A 20,863-nucleotide genomic window follows, 5' to 3' on the forward strand; every position below is an offset into this window, starting at 1 on the left:
CACAGACTCTTTCAGCCAAATAACTTCCTCTTATTAGATCTATATTGATTATGACTCCAGATACCATATGACATTTTTCTCCAGACCTATAAATCTTGTGTACATGGCAAAAGTCCTTTTGGTGTCCTAGTTCCCCAATGCTTCCATGTTAATTTTTTCTTGCATCATATCCATTTATATATTCGTTTTCTTCCCATTTTCATTCCTTACTGGGGCATTCTCTAAGCATTCTGGTTATTTAAGGAAGTTCCTAACCATTTTGCATAATCACTGTCTTCTAGATAAAAATCCAGCTTCTCAACTTGAAAAGGTGAAGTTTAAAACTTCTCTAAAATTCCCAAGTCTTCCTGATAGCTATCAAACCACAGATAATCACATGCTCCCTTAACAAAGACACATTCTTCAGGTAGTAGATCCACACCATGTGACCAAAGTAGCAACATGGTACAGGAGAACATGTGTTATAGACTAACTACAGTGGCTTCAGATCCCGACTTTACAGTAAGTAGCTGTGTGACCTCAGACTCATGACGAACTCTTTGTGTATCTTGCTTGGTCCCTCATCTGTTTAGGAGAGATGATGCTTCCTAACAGTCACAGAATCTTTCCCTCATGGGAGAAAGTTAATAAATGTTTGTTTTAACTAATGAACAGTCCTACTAAAACTGCATATTATTAACATGATACATTTTACAAATAAAAGAAAAATATAATTCGCTAACCCAAATTACTTTCAGTGATCTTATTCAGTTGCTAAGATTGTGGGTTTGAGAATAAGAAAGACCATGAGAGACTGTGGACTCTGAGAAACAAACTGAGGGTTTTAGAGGGGAGGGGGTTAGGGGGGTAGGTGAGCCTGGTGGTGGGTATTAAGGAGGGCACGTATTGCATGGAGCACTGGGTGTGATGCATAAACAATGAATCTTGGAACACTGCATCAAAAGCAAATGATGTATTTTAGGGGCGCCTGGGTGGCTCAGTGGGTTAAGCCTCTGCCTTCGGCTCAGGTCATGATCTCAGGGTCCTGGGATGGAGCTCCTCATCGGGCTCCCTGCTCCCTGCCTCCTTCCTTCCCCTCCCCTGCCTGCCTCTCTGCCTACTTGTGATCTCTCTGTGTGTGAGCTGTGTGTCAAATAAATAAATAAAATCTTAAAAAAAAAAAAAAGAAATACATTTACTTTTATGGACCTGTTTTCTTATTTTTTTTTTTTTTTTTTAAAGATTTTATTTATTTATTTGACAGACAGATCACAAGTAGGCAGAGAGGCAGGCAGAGAGAGAAGGGAGGAAGCAGGCTCCCTGCTGAGCAGAGAGCCCGATGCGGGGCTCGATCCCAGGACGCTGGGATCATGACCTGAGCCGAAGGCAGCGGCTTTAACCACTGAGCCACCCAGGCGCCCCTTGTTTTCTTATTTTTAAGGCACATAAAATAATACCCAACACATAGAACTTCTTGAGGAATTATAAAGTAATGTAATACATTGTACAGCATGCCTGTCATATTTCACATCTTAAAGAAATGTTAACTTCTGGGTCCTGTGTGTTGAGTTCAACACCTTACTCAGTTCTATCTATCTATCTAGTTATTTATTTGACACACAGAGGGATCACAAGTAGGCAGAGAGGCAGGAAGAGAGCTAGGAGGAAGCAGGCAGAGAGCCTGATGCGGGGCTTGATCCCAGGACACTGAGACCATGACCTGAGCCGAAGGCGGAGGGTTAACCCATTGAGCCACCCAGGCGCCCCTCAGTTGTTCTATTTATTAAGCATTTATTGCCCTGCGTAGTTTTAGCCTCTTGGAATTTACTTTTTTTTTTTTTTTTAAGATTTTATTTGAGAGAGAGCAAACGATACAGAGAGAGAACGTGAGGGGGGTGAGGGGCAGAGGGAGAAGCAGGCTTTCTGTGGAGGAGGATCCTGATGTGGGATTCGATCTCTGGACTCTGCAATCATCACTTAATAGACTAAGCCACCCCGGCACCTGGAACTTACACATTTAAAACAAAAATGGGCCTACACAAAGTGGTCAAACAGCATGGTCTATAGTGAGCTTTCAAGACCCCAGATCCCTGAGTTTATCAAACGAAGCACACAAAATTGAGAATCAGAGTTGAATCTCATGGTACAATTATGTTTTCTATGTACATATCTTAACGTCTCTAATGAGATTCCAATTTGAACAGGAAAAAAATTTCTGCCTCTCAAGAAAGTAGCCATATGTGATTTTTCCCCTCTCCCAGTCTCCTTCCACAATGTAGCCATGATAAAGATCAAATCAAGGGGCACCTGGGTGGCTCAGTCAGCTACACATCGATTCTTGGTTTCTGCTCAGGTTTTGATCTCCGGGTCATGAGACTGGGTCTCCCATCAGGTACCACGCTCAACTTGGAGTCAGCTTTTGGTTCTCTCCTCCCTCTGTCCCTCCTCCCCAATCTCTCTCTTTAAAATTAATAAAATCTTTCAACAACAACAAGGGAAAAGGTCAGATCAAATGACTTTTCCATTTCATATAAATTCTGATTCCTATCCTGCAGCTAAAGTCCAGGAAGAGATTCACCATGTGGTTGGCAGACACCGGAGCCCCTGCATGCAGGACAGGAGCCGCATGCCCTACACAGACGCTGTGATACACGAGATCCAGAGATACATTGATCTCGTCCCCAACAGTCTCCCACATGCAGTGACTCAGGACATTAAGTTCAGAGAATACTTTATTCCCAAGGTGAGAGAGATTTCATCTCTACTACTCCTTAAGAATTTCATTTTTTTAATGTTTAACTTTTTATACATTTTTTGTTTTGAGAGAGAGAGAGAGAAAGCAAGAGGGGAGGGGCAGAGGGAGAAGGACAGAGAATCTCAGCCAGGCACCATGTCCAGCCCAATTCCATCCAGGGGCTCCCTCTCATGACCCTGAGATCATGACCTGAGCCCAAATCAAGAGTTGGAGGCATAACTGACTGAGCCACCTACATGCCCCTCCTTGAGAATCTTAGGTTATCAGGCATCACGAAAGTAGGATTATAGATTACCTAACCATCTATAGGTATGACACAGTCAGAGCCCAGACCTCTTACCCTCTGACCAGATGCTCCTTTCCTTTTACTTTGTTGATACAGTTTTATAAATCACAGTGCTTAGACTGCCACAGGATTTTCTTCATAGTATTCATGGCCAAGACCGCTTACTGCCTATGTTCTTCTGGGATTTTTATGTTTTAGATCTTATGTTCAATTATTTAATTCATTTTGAGTCCATTTTTATGTCTGTTGTTAAGATAGGCTCTAGTTTTTCCAACACCATTTATTGAAGAGACTGTCTTTTCTTGATTGTATATCTTGGCACCTTTGTTAAAAATTAATTAGCCCTCTATGCATGGGTTTATTCCTGGACCCTCTATTCATTGATCTATGCATCTGTTTTTATACAAATATCATACTGTTTTAATGACTGTAGCTTTGTCATACATTTTCAAATGAGGAAGTGTGATGCCTCCAGCTTTGTTCTTTCTCTACATTGCTTTGGTTCTTTAGGATCTTTTGTCATTCTCCACAAATTTTAGGATTGTTTATTCCATTTCTGTGAAAATGCCATAGGAATCTTGATAGGGGTTGCATTGAATCTACAGATGGCTTTGGGTGATATAGATATTATAACAATATTAATTTTCCCAAACCATGGGCACAGAATATTTTTCCATTTATTATGTGTCTTCTTCCATTTCTTTCATCAGTGTCATAGTTTCCAGTGTACAGATCTTTCACCTCTTTGGTTAAATTTATTACTAGTTTTTTTATGCTAATGTGAATGGGTTGGTTTTCTTAATTCCTGTAGAGTTCATTATTAGTGTCACATTAAAAATGTAACAGATATTTGTATATTCATTTTTATCCTGAATTAATTTATTCTAACAGCTTGGGTGGAGTCTTTAGGGATTTTTAAAATCTACAATGTCATGTCATCTTCAAATAGTGACAGTTCTGCTTTCTTTCCTATTTGAGTGCCTTTTCTTTTCCTAGCTAAATGCTTGGACTAGGACTTCTAATACTCTGTTGAATAAAAGTGGTGAGAGTGGGCATCTTTCTTTTCTTTCTGATGTAGAGGAAAAGCTGAAGCTTTTTCCCCATTGAGAATGATGTTAGCTGTGGACTTATCATATATGGCCTTTATGATATCAAGGTACATTCCATGACTTTCATTATAATCCAATTTATCTGTTTTCCTTCACATCAGGGCACAACCATATTAACATCTCTGACTTCCGTCCTGCACGATAACAAAGAATTTCCCAACCCAGATCGCTTTGATCCCGGCCACTTCCTGGATGAAACTGGCAACTTTAAGAAGAGTGACTACTTCATGCCCTTCTCCGCAGGCAAGCAAGCTTCATTGTTATCTCTACATCAGGGGTCAGGGAGATGAGGAAGGGCTTTGCATGGAGACTACTCTGGGCTGAACAGATTGTCATTTGTATGAGGCTAGGGGCATCACTCCCAAAGCCCAGGTTGTTTCTCGTTGGATTGGAGGCTTCCCTTGCCAAGACTGGCCCCAGAACCTACCACTGAGAGTCCTAAGAAGGGGTAGGGAGTAGAGTAGATAGAGAGAGGGTAAGGGAAATCTGAGTATCTCCCTTCACTTTGTCAGGGTCCTGGGAAGAAACAGGTGACACACTCAACAAGTCGTTCCAGAAGGACTAAATCTAGATCACATTTGAATTTTCTAGTCTGTTTGGGGATTAGTGATTAGTTAGTAAGCTTGTGGCTAATTTTTGAGTATTTAATGACGAGACTGTTTTCAGAGATGTGGGCAGGATTAAGGTGTGATAGAGTACCCAGGGACCAGCATCAGCCAGAAGACGTTCCCATCGTAGGTCGGAAGGGATGAGGGATGAGAAGGGCATTACTGGAAGCCCAGTAGAACTTGAGGAAAGAAAGAGTGGATGCTTCAACAGGAGGTGTGTCTGTAGCAGAGGCATACAGCCACTGTCTAAACTGCAGCCTGGCAGGAGGGAATAGATCCTCTGACCTTGTCAGTGGCTAATGCTCTGAATTTATTCAGAACCCATAACGGAACTAACTTCTCGGTTTATGCAGTCCACAGAAATCAGCTTCCTGAGCACAGAGTAGACATAAAAGACAAACCCAAAAAGGAGCTGGAAGGAGGGAGAAATGGAGAATATTCAGCACATTCTAAAGGAGACATGGGGGGAAGAAGGGAGGGTAAAGGGCCTTTCCTGCAGAAGTAATTGAAACAGAGGCAAAAATGGGAGATTTGTTTCCAACTGAATATAGAAGAAACATAAATATCAAGCGACCCTTGCTATTGTGGTCTCAAGATTATGGACCATGCCCAGAGAGGATGTCAAAGCAAGATACTACTAAACTACTCCTTATCTTTCTTCCTCTGTGTTGGGCCCATTACTGCATAATGAGACTCCTTGAGATTTCTGTTCAAGTCACAGGGCTTGCCGACCTGCTTTGCCCTGACACTGTGGGTATCATTACAAGATCTGAGACCTTACCTTAGGAGCTTATGTTCCAGAATGTGAGACAGATGATTAAGTAAAATTTCATCTGAAATGTGCTGTTTTTGAAGCATTAGCGAGTGTTGTCACAAAGAGATAAAGAAGTGAGTTATATACTCTGAGCACATCAAAGAAGTTTGCATTGGAAGAAATGACATCTGATGATGATGATGATGTCAATTATCATACGGTTTCACTTATTTGCGGAGCATAACAAATAACATGGAGGACATGGGGAGATGGAGAGGAGAAGGGAGTTGAGGGAAACTGGAAGGGGAGGTGAACCATGAGAGACTATGGACTCTGAAAAACAACCTGAGGGTTTTGAAGGGGCGGGGGGGTGGGAGGTGGGGGGAACCAGGTGGTGGGTATTGGGGAGGGCACGTATTGCATGGAGCACTGGGTGTGGTGCAAAAACAATGAATACTGTTACTCTGAAAAGAAATTAAAATTAAAAAAAGAAATGACATCTGAGGTGGCTCTAGAAGGATGTGGGAAGTATCAAGGCAGAACAGAGAGGAAGGCTATTTCCGTTGCAGGAATGACTAGAATCTAGATCACATTTGAAATTGCCAGTCTGTCTGGGGATCAGGGATTTGTTAGTAGGTTTGTGGCCAGTTTGTAATATTTCTTTTTTTTCCTGACCCCTTAGTTCAGGATGACGTATATACCTTGCTTTGCCTGACTCTCTTTGGAATTTCAGGGTCTGTGTGGATTACTCCATATGTGGGAAATGAAATTTGATTTCCTTCTGTTAATTTGTCTGGTGTCAGTCTGATCCTTAGACTAGCCACAGGGACCTTGAAGGGGACAGGAAATTCTTGCTCCCCGACAAGGTGTGCCAGCTGGACACTGCTTGCCCCACACACTGCTGTAGCTGAGAGATCCTTAGGACATCTGACAGCTGGCACAAGGTAAGATTTCCTACCACGTCGGGCTCTCAGAATCTCTGTCCGCAGGGTCTGATGGAGCAGGAACGTCAACAGTCCTTTTTCTCTCTAAATTTACATTAGCAGGAGAGAACTCTTGTGCAACTAGTTCCTTGGGCTAAGTGACTCTTGGTACATTTGGTAGGGTCTTCTTTGCTAACAGTTCTCTTTCTTCCCAGAGAGGATCTTTGTTTTCCTTTGTGTCCTTTATGTCGTTTGTCATACAGACTTTGCTCAAGGTTAATGGGCACATGAGGGGTGTTGCTTAACGACATCTTGGAAGCCGGAGCTGCAAAACTGGCAGACACCGGTAGAACACTTAAAAGCTGTTAGAACTAGGACGCCTGGCCAAGTAGAATGGGGTTCCAAGTCTCTGTCCGGCCACACCAGCTCTCAAGTGTGTTAGTCTTTGAGAGGTCCGGCCCATAGGAACCGTTGTCACGGCAGCCTCCGTTTCTTGTTGGTTCCGGGACGTCCCATTCCACGAGTGCCTGCCCAGCATCCCAGATCAGCAGGTCTGTGACTGGAGGCCTCTCACTTTTTGCAGTGAACTATTACACTAGTGTTCTTTAGACTGGCAAATTGAGGAATATCTTTGCCACTTAGAAACACGTGTTTCTTCACAGTACACTCTTTCAGTAAGGCACAAACCAGGTTTACTAACTGACCCAAATTGATCTCTAGTTTCTCTGTAATAAGACAAAAGGAGAGAAACCTGTATTCGGTACTTAGTGTTTCATTATTTTATCTTATCTGGAAATGATCTAGATATTCAATGAATTTAGCTTAACATTTAACTTAGCAAAATCTTTAAAAATCCAGGTTACCAAAGATTTTGGGAGCTCTTTAAAAGTTTCCCCACATATGATCTCACAGTCATAGGATTGGGCCCCTTGTTGGGCTCCGACCTCAGGGTGGGGTCTGCTTCAGATTCTCTCTCCCCACTTGCATTCTCTCTCACTCTAAAATAATAAAAGCTTTAAAAAAACAAAAATTCTAAAAGTTCACCTACATACCTTTTTATCTTATTTACATTTATTTAATTTATGTATTCTGAATAGTTTCGTCTACCTACAAAATTTTATAAGGCATTAGACAAAGTAAGCCATCATTTTAACGTTTTTTCCTATCAAAGTTTGTAAGAGATAGCATGAATTTATGTGACTTCTAGTAAACACAGGCAGAATACAAGTTTTATATTTAATCCTGATAACTCCAAGGATTTTATTTATTTATTCATGAGGGACAGAGAGGCCAAGGGAGAAGCAGGTTCCCCAAGGAGCAGGGAGCCCAGTGTGGGACTCAGTCCCAGGACCCCAGGATCATGACCTGAGCCGAAGGCAAATGGTTAACGTTAACCATCAGAGCCATCCAGGCGCCCTAATCCTGATAACTCTGAAGACATGGCTATTTTAGTTAAACCAGAACTTTAAACTAGCTTTAATACTGAGCATGTTCTCTGGTCACATAAACTTGAAAAACATTTAGGTTAGCTTCTATCTTTCTGAGTTTTATAAAGGTTTTTTTTTTTTTAATTTCATTGAAGATTTATTTATTTGAGAGAGAGAATGAAAAAGAGAATGAACACAGGTAAGGGGCTGAGGCAGACTCCCCCCCGCTGAGCAGGGAGCCCAACTTGGGGCTCATTCCCAGGACGCTGGGATCATGATCTGAGCTGAAAGCAGATGCTTAACTGACTGAGCCACCCGTGCCCCTCTTTCTGAGTATTAGAAAGCCCAATCCTTAGGAGTGCTTGCCTTCAACTAAATGGAGCTCTTTTATAAATTTATTTTGGCAATACCAGCTGGAAGTAGAGAAAATACCTCACATTTGCAATATGGGATACGTACACACAAGATAAAAAATATTCTTACAGCTTTTGTTTTTACTAATATTTGTGGACAGGACAGTATAGCCTCAATTTTCAAATGCTTCCCTCTTTTTCTTTTTTTAATGAAAAAATTCTCCCTGAAGCATGTGTCTAAAGAATGGTTCTTATATCCTAGAGATGATAGGATAGAAAATTTATTTCACAAAGTCACAGAGAAAGCTCCAAGTTTCTTCCAAGTCTGGACATAAGAAGGATTTAATCAGTTTGTGCTCTGAAAAGGCCTCTTCCCACACCACTCCCTCTTTTTTATTTTTTGGGGTGACTGTGGACTGTGTTCAAAGATATTAGATTTATAAATTCAGGGGGCATCTGAGTAGTTCAGTCAGTGTCTGGCTCTTCATGTTGGCCCATGTCATGACCTGAGAGTCGTGAGGTTGAGCTCTGCACTGGGAGTGGAGCCTACTTAAGATTCTCTCTCCATCTCTCCCTCTGCTCCTGCCCTCCCCCTATGCTCTCAAAAAAAAAAAAAAAAAGAGAGAGAGAGAAAGATAATTTCAAGGGATGGAGAAATAATGTAAAAAAAAATTTTATTTCTAGAGTTTCAGGGTACTTGCTATTTAAAAAAAAATTTTTTTTTAAGTACTGGACAGTCATGTTCCAAATCCTGATCTTTTATAGTATCTACAAATATTTTGAGAGGAATAGGCAAAGTTTGGGGATTGGTAGACAGATGGGCTTAGACTTGTTTCTTGAGCTGGATTTCTGGTTTTGTAGAGCTTTGGAAGGCAAAGACAGTCATTTAGAAACAGTTCCCCCAAAGAACTGGATTATAGCTTGAATATCAAGGGACTGGCCCACCTTTTTAACTAAACTTGCTTTTATATTTTTATAAAATACAGATTTTTAATTAAAATGGGAAACAAAAGATTCATGGCTTTGTTAAGTCTGTATAAAGCATTTTAACAAAGGCCTTCTATCTGGGTACACAATTTAATCTGGGCTCAGCCCCCGAATATTGGCCTTGCCCTGATCATTTATAGGTGGGCCTGGGAGAAATTTGGGTCATGTTTCCTCTCTGAAGGGGGGTTGTGACTAGTGATTAATCTTTTAAATTTCTCTCTGAATTTGGTAGAATGCTTTGAAAGTAGAGGTTAAAGGGGCTTTGTAATTTAAAAGGTCTACTGCTGTCCAGGAGACACACATTCTTTTTTTTTTTTTGGTTAATTTTTATTTCATTAAAAGTTACATTTTAAAGAATAAGATTGGATAAGATTTCTATTTAAACTATCTGAAATTATTTAACAATTTTAGAAGGCATAATCAAAATTGGCAAATACTGTTCATATATACTCTGAAACACACATTCTTTTGCGGTGTGGGCCTAGGATACACCAGCCAAGTGCCATGCCGGAAGCGGGCACAGCCTGATTACAAAGCCCTGGAAGGTAGGAGCAAAGTGAGCCTTAATTGCTTTTGTTAAATTCACTTTCTGGCCTTCAGCCTTTACATGAGCAACCTGTATACTTTGAACCTAGAGATGAGACTACAGTGCTCTATGTAAATCCTAAAAGGAAAGGAAAGTTAAAATGGGCAGATGAGGCTGGATTTTAGGAGAAATTTATATTGGATGTAGACATTTATTTCTAATTTCTGTTCTTTCATCTTGTCAAGGGAGTCCCTGAGGGTGGCATTAGGCTAGGACAATTGAGAGCTATTCTCTACTAAGAATGTTTTCCTTTGGGGCACCTGGGTGGCTGAGTCGGTTAAGTGTCTGCCTTCGGCTCAGGTGATGATCTCAGGATCCTGGGACTGAGCCCCACATTGGGTTCCCTTTTCAGTGGGGAGTCTGCTTCTCCCTCCCACACTCCCTCTCCCCTCCTGACCCAGCTCCTGCTGTCTCTCTCTCAAATAAGTAAAATCTTTTTTTTTTTAAACAAAGTTTTCTTCTTTTTATATTTAATAGCCAGCTTAAAGGATATATCATCAGACCACTGACGAGTAGGATCTGTTATGAGCAACTCTAATTAATAAGCCTTTTAATGCCTTAGGCATCCAGAGGGAGGGCACAGATGATGCAGCCCTCATGATCCAAAAGTTGACTCCCATAGTTAGTCTAAGAAAGCAGAAGGCCTTCATTGCTGGTCTCCAGTGAAATCGTGAGATGCCTCTCATCCCAGACTCAATCATCTGTGACACCGGGCATGTGCTCTTGTAATGGCACTTTCCAGCACTAACAAACAAAGGTTGAGAATAGCAAGGTTCCTATGGGCGGGGACTTCTCATGACGAACACCCTTGAGAGTTGTATGGTCAGAGAGAGAGAGAGACTCAGATCCCCAGTCTTTTAGACTAGCCTCCAAAGTGCACCCTGGTAAATGCATCCTCTGGATGGTAGCTACCAAAAAGAGTATTCTCACTGGTCACAAAGCCAAGCTCCTGGGACACAGAACAAGAAAAAAGGGAAAGCCTTATCTGGTTTTCTTCTGGCTAAACATTGGGTCTCTTGGAAACACACAAACACCTAAGAGAGATGTGCCACAGGCAGATGTTGGCCATTGTACATTTTTCATAGTGTACCTCATTGCACAGAAGTTTTCTTGAGGTTGACCTCAAGTGGTGACCAAATGTCAGTCTCACCTGTTCTGTGACCACCTTATCACAGGAGCCTTCTTGAGGCGGCGAGCGCTCTCACAGCTTTTCAGTGTTCCACCCGAAGCTTTGGTTTCCAAGATACCCTTTAGCAACAGCCTTTAACCTACAGCAAAGTTTATCTGAACAGGTGACAGTCTGATGAGAACCATGAACTCACCAGTCTCTGGGACTGGCTCAAACAGCAGGCCTGTAGGGCCTATGCCTGCTTTCTGTGTGATGGTAATTCCTTTTTATGATAAATGATAAAGGCACAAAGGAGGGATGCCTGCGTGGCTCAGTTGGTTAAGCCTCTGCCTCCGGCTCAGGTCATGATCCTGGGGTCCGGGGATTGGGTCCCGCATTGGACTCCCTGCTCAGCTGAGAGTCTGCTTTTCCCTCTGCCTGCTGCTCCCCTGCTTGAGTGCTCTCTCTCTCTCTCTCTCTCTCGATCTGACAAATAAAATCTTTAAAAAAAAGTAATCAACAAAGATGAAAGACACAAAGGAAAACAAAGACCACCTCTAGTTCATCGTTTCCTCCCAAGAAAGTTCCCTACCAAAATTACCAAGAGTTGCTGAACATAAGGAAGTAGTTCCACAAGCATTTTCTCCTGCTAATGTAAATGTAGAAAGAGAGAAAAAGGACTCCCCATTCTTGCTCCATCACACTCCTCAGATTCCAGGAGACAGACACGGTCGGAAATCTTACCTTCTGCCAGCTGTCAGACGTCCCAAGGATCTCCAGCTGCAGCCCTGTCTGTGGCAGGCAGTATCCAGTGTGTTAAAGCTGCTGCCAACTAGGCCAGCTGTCCAGGATGAGGAATTTTCCTCTGCCTTTCAAGATACTTCCTAGCTGGACTAAAAATCAAATTGACAAAAGACAGAGAAAGAGGAGAAAATCAAACTTAGTTTCACAGGTATGGGCAATCCACAAACATACAAAATTCCAAAGACAGACAAAATGGGTTGTGGTCCACATCCTGAGCTAAGCGGGGGTGGGGGGGGTGGGGGGGTGGTCTGAGGATTCACAGGGGGGAGTAAGACCATTAGCAGGAAGGTGAGAGGTTGCCCTGTTATGCCAAGAAGTTTCATACATAAAGAATAATCTGCTAAATGCTCTCTTCCTGGTACAGGCAGGCAGTTGAAGGAGAGGTAGGGAGATTTTCCTGAATCTGCTAGGGTTTGATTGCTTTTAATTCAAAATAATCTTGATGCCAAAGTGGCCCATCTTGGGGCAAGCTGCCCTCGCCCCTATGCATGCACACAAAAATGTGTACCGAGGAAGTGAAGGAAACCACATTTCTGTGTAGATACAAGAAGCCATGGGTTAATTAGTCATGAATATATTTCTCTTCTCAATCCATATGTATTTAAGCCCCCCTGTGTGCTAACTCAGAAACAGAATTAAAGGAATATTGAATTTATGTGTCGTTTTTAGGAAAGAGAGCTTGTGTTGGAGAAGGCCTGGCCCGCATGGAGCTCTTTTTACTACTGACCAACATTTTACAGCATTTCACCTTGAAACCTCTGGTTGATCCAAAGGACATTGACACCACCCCCATTGTCAATGGGTTGGGCAGTGCACCGCCCGTCTTTAAGCTCTGTTTTGTCCCGGTGTGAAGAAAGGCCAGGCTGCCAGATTGCAGAGCCACACTCTGGCCTCACCTGAATATGCCAGATGCTTTCTGTTCTGCGTGTTAGCCACTGTCCACCTCTCCTTTCACATCAGGGAGGGCATTCCTGACCCTGTCTCTTCTCATTGTCTTCATCCTTTAAGATTCAGTTCAAATTTGCCCACATGAAACAAAACTCAGTCTTAGCTTCCAATTAAATTCTTTGTGTACCCAGTCCTGAGATCTTATGCTGTATCTCATCTGCAGTCTATACCATGGTAAGACACCTTATTCATATTTTCTTCTATTAAAAATTATCCCAGGGCGCCTGGGTGGCTCAGTGGGTTAAGCTGCTGCCTTCGGCTCAGGTCATGATTTCAGGGTCCTGGAATCGAGTCCCGCATCGGGCTCTCTGCTCAGCAGGGAGCCTGCTTCCCTCTCTCTCTCTGCCTGCCTCTCTGCCTACTTGTGATCTCTCTCTGTCAAATAAATAAATAAAATCTTTAAAAAAAAAATTCTCCCACAAAAATTTTTTTTAAAATATATGATATTCACTCATTTCTTACCCCTATGTCTTGATAGTTTGGCATGTGTAAATTTTTTCCCAGTAGTTATTAAAAAATAAATGTGTGTGGTACATGTTTGTGTAGGGATGTACGTGTAAGTATGTACATGCAGTGAGAAAACGGGATGGTAATTCCAGCCAGAGGCAATAACATGAGATAAAAATGAATTTGTTGGTCTCTCCAAGGATGCCCTTCCTGTTTTCCCTTCCTGGTTAAACACACAGTTGGAGAAACATACATACACAGACATAGGCAAAGAAGAGGGAAAGATAATATGTATGTATGGTTTTATTCAAATACAGAAATATGTGTTTTATGTATATGTGTTGTGTGTATAAATAAATTTCTGTATAATATACCTATGATTTATGGTGACATATATATAATAATGTTATAGATATAGTAACTATATTTTTACAAGTAGTATAAATATAATACCCTGTTGCATGGCTGCAATAATTTTAAAAATCATCTCCTTATTCAAGGATAGTTAGATCATTTTTGAGCTTTTGTTAATATAGCTAACTATAGATATTTTTACAAGTAGTATAAATATAATACCCTGTTGCATGGCTGCAATAATTTTAAAAATCATCTCCTTGCAAGGATAGTTAGATCATTTTTGAGCTTTTGTTAATATAGCAATCCTACTATATGCATATATCATTCCTTATTCTTCAGGAATAGATGTGACGTGGCTGCACATATATGTGCACTTTTGTTTTTATAGATACTAAAGCACAACACACAAAAAATTATGTATGTTTACTTTTCTATCATGAATGTAATAAAAAGATTTTTTGACCAAACCCTTGTGTTTACTGATGATTGAATTCTTTGGTAGATTCAGTAATTTTTGACTAATAATTCTCAGGTTTTCAAGTAGGAAATCATGTCATCTGTAAACATTTCATTGCAATGACTAGAACTTTCCAGAAATAACATCTATACATATGTCTGTCTCTCTTTGTGACTTACCACACACACGCATACACAGGTACATATATATTTGTCACTATGGGAAGGCGATGAAAGCAGCAAGGATGTGTGGGGACAAATCCAGGGCTTGGGAAATCCATATTGGGAAGCTGATGTGTGATTTTTACCCTTGAGGGGATTGCTGATTTGAACTCAGGTGCTGAGAGGCTGAAAGGCTAACTATAAAATGTCATTTAGAAGCCTTAGAATCTGAAAACAATTTTTATAAATTCTCTGAGCAAGAGGAAGAAAAAGGAGTTCAGAGCTGGCCAAGTAGGAAAGACAAAGTAAACACCTCAACTTGACTTGAAGCCTGAAGGTCTTGATGAAGATCGGCCAAGGATCAAGAATAACCCTGAAGCTGAATGGACTGATTATAGGAAACTGAATCAGTAATAATCAAAAAATGCAATAAACACATGTCCAGGACCAGCTGGCATCACTAGTGAATTCCACTAAACATTCAAGGAAGAGTTAATACCTAGTCTCAAACTATTGCAAATAATAGGGGTGCCTGGCTGGCTCAGTTAATAAAACATGCAACCATTGATCTTGGGGTTGTGAGTTCAAGCCCCACATTCAGTGTAGAATTTACTTTAAAACACACACACATAATTAAAAACTTGAAAAAAGCTATTCCAAAAAATAGAAGGAAAACTCCCAGATTCAGTCTATGAGGCCAACATTACCCTGTTTCCAAACCCAAAGACACCACAAAAAAACACAAAAACTAACAGGCCAATACCCCTGCTGAACATAGATGTGAGAATCCTCAACAAAATGCCACCAAACTACGTTCAGTAATACCTTAAAAAGATCATTCACTACCATCAACTGGGAAGCATTCTTCAGAGGCAAGGACAGTTTAATGTCAGGAAATCAATCAACAGGATACACCACATTCACAAAATGAAGGATAAGAATATTACATGATCATCTCAATAAATTCAGAAAAAGTATTTGACAAAATTCAACAACCACTCGTGATAAAAGCTCTCAATAAAGTGGGCTTAGAGGAAACATACCTCAACATAACGAAGGCCATATATGACAAACCCACAGCTAACATCACCCTTGATGGTGAAAAATTTAGAGCTTTACTGCTAAGATCAGAAAAGAGACCAGCATGCACACTCTCACTACTTTTATTCAATATAGTGCTAGAAGTCCTAGTCAGCAGTCAGATTAAAAAAAAAAAAAAAAGGAAAAGGAAAAGGCACCCAAATTACTAAGGAAAAAGTAAAACTGTCACTTTTTGCTGATGACATGATACCGTACATAGAAAACACTAAAGTCCTCTGTGTATAAATTCAACTTCCCCCAAAACTTAACTATTAAAGCCTCCTGTTCATGAGAAGTCTTACTGATGACATAGTTTATTAACACATATTTTGAATGTTTTATGTATTAGGTACTGCATTCTGACAATAATCTAAAGAAAAGGAAATATTAAGAAAATCACAAGGAAGATACAATACATTGACAGTAAAGTATTTATCGAAATATCAGTGGACCTGCACATTTAAAACATATCTTGGTCAAGGGACAACTGTGTATACAACAGAGTATTATTCACCCATAAAAAAGTAAATCCATCCGTTTGCAACAACATGGTTGAACCCTCTATACACCATGAAAAATGAAAAAATTCAGAGAAAGACAAATACTGTATGATCTCATTCACATGCTTCTGTCCACAGAGCCTGACCTCCGAGGCCCTAATGGTTGGGGACTCCTGAGCCATATGGGAGGAATCCGCCTGCCAGCCAGAAGGAAAATGTGCCATTTGGAGCTTCACAAAGGATTCAGAGCAGGAGAAATCTGCTATGCCCACCTGAGGTCACATCCTCTTGAGGCGGCCCCTCTGGACACAAACCTGGAGCCTAACGTTCAGCCTGACCAAAGCCCTCAACTAAGCTCCCTGGGGTGCTCACCTCACCAATGGCAGATTAGGTCTGCCGTGCCCCTTGGCCCTAACCCTAGATTTGGTTTTAAGGCTTCCCTCCCCAGAGGCCTGGCCACCAGGCTTTACCGGTTGGGGAACCCTGAGCCATACCAGTGGACTCCCCTTGCCAGCCACAAGGAAACCATGCCATTGGGAGCTCCACCAAACATTCAGAGCAGGAGAAACCTGCCATGGCCACCTGAGGCCACCCACAAAGGAGGCGGCTCCCCTGGACACAAACCCGGAGACTGACACTCAGCAGAACCACGCCTTCAACTCAGCCCCCTGGGGCAATCGCCTCAGCTCCAGTATATCGGGCCTGTGATTCCCCTAGGCCCTAACCCTAACCCTAGGTTGGTTTTTCAGGCTTCTCTCCTAAGGCCTGGCCCCCAGGCCTTACCGGTCCAGGACCCATGACCCATACCAGAGGACTCTGCCTGCAAGCCACAGGAAACCATGCTATTGGGAGCTCCACAAAACTCCCAGAGCAGGAGAAATCTGCCAAGCCCACCTGAAACCACCTGCACCTGTCCCGACCCCACTGGACACAAACCCAGAGACTGATACACCACTGGACCCACACCCTCAACTCAGCCCCCAACGGCGCTCACCTCAGCGTCAGTAGATCAGGCCTGCCACTCCCTTATGCCCTAACATTAACCCTAGGTTGGGTTTTCAGACTTCAGTCCCCCAAGGACTGGCCCCTAGGTGCTACAGTTCCCGGACCCCTGACCCATACCGGAGGACTCCACCTGTGAGCCACAAGGAAACTGTGTTATTGGGAGCTCTGCAAAACTCTCAGAGCAGGAGAAATCTGCCATGCCCACCTGAGAACACCCACACCTGACTTGACCCCACTGGACACAAACCCAAAGACTGACAGTCAACTTGACCCACACCCTCAACTCAGCTCCCCAGTGCACTCGCCTCGGCACCAGTAGATTGGGGCTACTATGCCCCTAGGCCTTAACCCTAACCCTAGGTGAGTTTTCAGGCTTGTTTCACCAAAGGCCTGGACCCCAGCACCTACAGGTCAAAGAACCGTGAGCCATACCAGAAGACTCCGCCTGCAGCCACAAGGAAACCAAGTCATGTGGAGCCCCACAAAACACTCAGATCAAGAGAATCTGTCATGCCCGCCTGAGGCCACCCCACAAAAAGTGGCCTCCTTGGATACAAACCTGAAGACTAACCCTCAGCCTGACCAATACCCTGAACTGAGCCCCTTGGGGCACTCACCTCTGCACCAGAGATCGGCCGCCATACCCCTAGGCTCTAAACCTAACCTTAGGTTGGGTTTTTAGGCTTCTGTCCCCCGAAGCCAGGCCACCAGGCTCTACCCATTGGCAACTCGAGAGCCATATCAGAGGACTCCGCCTACCAGTCACAGGGAAACTGTGCCATTGGGAGCTCGGCAAAACACTCAGAGCAGCAGAAAATTCCCATGCCCACCTGAGGCCACCCCCAATCGATGCAGCTTCCCTGGACACAAACCCAGAGACTGACCCTCAGCTGGACCTAAGCCCTCAACTGAGCCCCCAATGAGTTTCCAATGGCATGATTTCCTTATGGATAAAGGCAGATTCCTCCGGTATTTTTCAGGGGTCGGCAATCAGTAGGGCCTGGTAGCCCAGCCTCAGGGGACTAAAGCCTGAACCCAACCTAGGGTTAGGGTTAGGGCCTAGGGCCATGGCAGTCCTGATCTACCGGAGCCGAACTGAGTGCCCCTCAAATCAGGCCCCCGGACGCTCACCTTGGTGCCAGTAGATCAGGCCTGCCATTCCCCTACACCCTAACCCTAGTTGGAGGTTGTGTTTTTAGGCATCTCTCCCCTGAAACCTGGCCCACAGGCCCTACGGGTCCAGGACCCTGACCCATGCCAGAGGACTCCACCTGTGAGCCACAAGGAGTCTGTGTTATTGGGAGCTCTGCAAAACTCGAAGAGCAGGAGAAATCTGCCATGCCCACCTGACCTGACCCCGCTGGACATAAACCTGGAGAGTGACACTCAGCCAGACCCACTACCTCAACTAAGCGCACCCCCCACCCCACCCCTCTCCAGTGCGCTCACCTCAGCACCAGTACATCGTGTCTACAATACCCTTAGGTCCTAACCCTAATCCTAAATTGGGTTTTCAGGCTTGTTTCACCAGAGGCCTGGCCCCAGGCTCTACAAGTTGGGGAACTATGAGCCATTACAGAAGACTCCGCCTGCCAGCCATGAGGAAAATGAGCCATTTGGTGCCCCATGAAATACTCAGAGCAGGAGAAATCTGCCATGGCTACCTGAGGCCACCTGCCCCCCTCCACATGAGACGGCCCCTTGGACACAAACCCAGAGACTGACACTCAGATGCACGCTGTCAACTCAGCCCCTCAGGGCACTCACCTCGGCACTGGTAGATCGGGCCTGCCATGCCCCTAAGCCCTAACCCTAACCCTAGGTTGGGTTTTCAGGATTCTGTCCCTCGAGGCCTGGCTCCCATGCCCTACTGGCGCAGGACCCCTGACCCATACCAGAGGAGTCTGCCAGTGAGCCCCAAGGAATCTGTCTGATTTGGGTATCTGCAATGCTCTCAGAGCAGGAGAAATCAGGCCGGACCTCCTGAGGACACACACAAAGGAGGCAGTCCCCCTGGACACAAACCTGGAAACTGACACTCAGCCAGACCCACGCCCTTGACTGAGTTCCCTGGTGCTCTCGCCTCAGCATGGGTATATCGGGGCTACAATGCCCCTAGGCCCTACCCCAGAATGTCAGCAACCCCCGCCCTCTACTCAGCCCCCTGGGGAGCCCACCTTAGCACTGGCAGGTCAGGCCTGCCATCGCCCCAGGCCCTATCCCTAAACCTAGGTTGGGTTTTCAGGCTTCCGTCCCCAGACACCTGGTCCACAAGCTCTCCAGATTGGGGACCTTTGAGCCACAACCGAGGACTCCGCCTGCCCCCCAGGAGGAAACCGTGCCATTTGGAGCTGAGCAAAACCTTCAGAGCAGGAGAAACATGCCCCCTGAGGCCAGCCAACCTTTGGCACCCCCCCACCCAGGGCCACAAACCAAGAGACCGATGCACCGCCTGACCCCCACCCTCAACACAGCCCCCCGGGGAGTCCTCCTCAGTGCTGGTAGATCAGGCTTGGATGCCCCTAGGCCCTAATCATAACCCCAGGTTGGGTTTGCAGGCTTCTGTCCCCAGAAAACTGGCCCCAAAGTCTTCCATACTGGAGATCCCTGAGCCACACCCCAAGACTCTGCCTGCCACCCAGGAGGAAACCGTGCTATTTGGGGCTGCGCAAAACCCTCAGAGCAGGAGAACCCTACATGCCCCCCTGAGGCCAACTCCAGCTTCGGCAGCCCCCTGGACACAAAGCCACAGCCTGACAGTCAGCCTGACCCCCGCCTTCAACATAGCCCCCCAGGAAGCTCGCCTCAGAGGGGCACTCAGGGGAATCGCGAGGGCATGGCCTGTGGTCCTGGGTGTTGCAACAAGAACCTAGAGAGAAAGTGCTCCAACCCCACATGCACAAGTGGCCCAAACTGATGCACAATGCCGGCCAACTCTTACAAGCTTTCTGCCCAAATCAATAATGATTTGGGCAAAATCATTTGGGCAAAAATCATTATTGATTTGGGCAGAAAGCTCATGTGAATTGGGAAGAAACCCCTGGCAAACTTGCTTCTGGTGGCAGAGGCCCTCGGGGGAACTGCCTGGGCCTGGCCCGATGTCCTGCGAGTTCACGGTCCAAACCTCGAGAGAACATGCTCCAAACTCCAAGCACAGGTGTGGTGCGAATCACCACAAAAGGCTGGCAACCCCCACCCTCTACTCAGCCCCCGTGGAGCCCATCTCAGTGTTGGCAGTTCGGGCTTGCCATGCCCCTAGGCCCTAACTCTAGCCCTAGGTTGGGTTTTCAGGCTTCTGTGCCCAGAAGCCTGGCACCCCAGAGCTCTGGTCCGGGACCCCTGAGACATGCCACAGGACTTTGATTGCCTCCCAGAAGGAAACTGTGCCATTTGGAACTCCACAAGGGATTCAGACCTGGAGAAATCTGCATGCTGACCTGAGGCCACCCCCACTTCCTGAGGCCCCCTGGATATAATCTCAGATCCTGAAACACAGCCTGACCCATGCCCTCAACTCAGCACCCATGGTGCTCCCATCAGGACCTGCAAAACAGGCCTGCCATGCGCACAGGCCTTAACCCTAACCCTAGGTTTGGTTTTCTGGCTTCAGTCCCCTGAGACCTGACACCCACACCCTTCAGATTGGGGACACCTGAGCCGAGGTGTCTTGACTCTGTCTTCCATTCAGAAGGAAACCATCCCATTTGGAATTCTGCAAAGGATTCAGAGCAAGAGACATCTGCATGCCCATCTGTGGCCACCCCCACCTTCAGTGGCCCCCTTGACACAAACCTGGAGCCTGATCCTCAGCCTGACCCACACCATCAACTCTGCCCCCTTGGGAGCTTCCCTCAGAGGCAGCAGATCAGGTCCCAATGTCCCTAGGGCCTACCCTATAACCCTAGTTTGGGTTTCCTGGCTTCTGTGCCCAAGGCCTGGCACCCAAGCCCTCTTCATCTGTAACATTTCCAAAAAATAGAACTGGAAGGAAAACTTCCAAACCTTTGTATGTGGCCAGCATGATCTTGATCCCAAAAACAGACAAAGACCCCACCCAAACAGAGAACTGTGGACCATTATCCCTAATGAATATGGATGCAAAAATTCTCACCAACATACTAGCCAATAGGACCAAAGAGTACATTAAAAGGATGATTCACCATGACCAAATCAAATTTATTCCTGGGCTGCAAGGGTGGTTTGACAACTGCAAATCAATCCATGGAATC

At 44.6% G+C, this 20,863-nt stretch overlaps 1 protein-coding gene across 2 annotated transcripts in view; it reads left to right on the forward strand.

Annotated features, from left to right (window-relative positions):
- LOC308355220 (cytochrome P450 2C21) overlaps nt 1–13,898 on the forward strand; it is a 25,686-nt gene extending 11,788 nt beyond the window's left edge. For both annotated transcript variants that reach the window (XM_080823287.1, XM_080823288.1), the window contains exons 7-9: nt 2,535–2,722; nt 4,231–4,372; nt 12,349–13,898. In XM_080823287.1, coding sequence (XP_080679413.1) covers nt 2,535–2,722; nt 4,231–4,372; nt 12,349–12,530 — 512 coding nt within the window. In that variant the 3' untranslated portion in view covers nt 12,531–13,898. The remainder of the gene's footprint in view (nt 1–2,534; nt 2,723–4,230; nt 4,373–12,348) is intronic.
- Nucleotides 13,899–20,863: the final 6,965 nt, after the last annotated feature.

Source organism: Martes martes, assembly GCF_963455335.1.
Source record: "Martes martes genome assembly, chromosome: 14".
NCBI lineage: Eukaryota > Metazoa > Chordata > Mammalia > Carnivora > Mustelidae > Martes > Martes martes.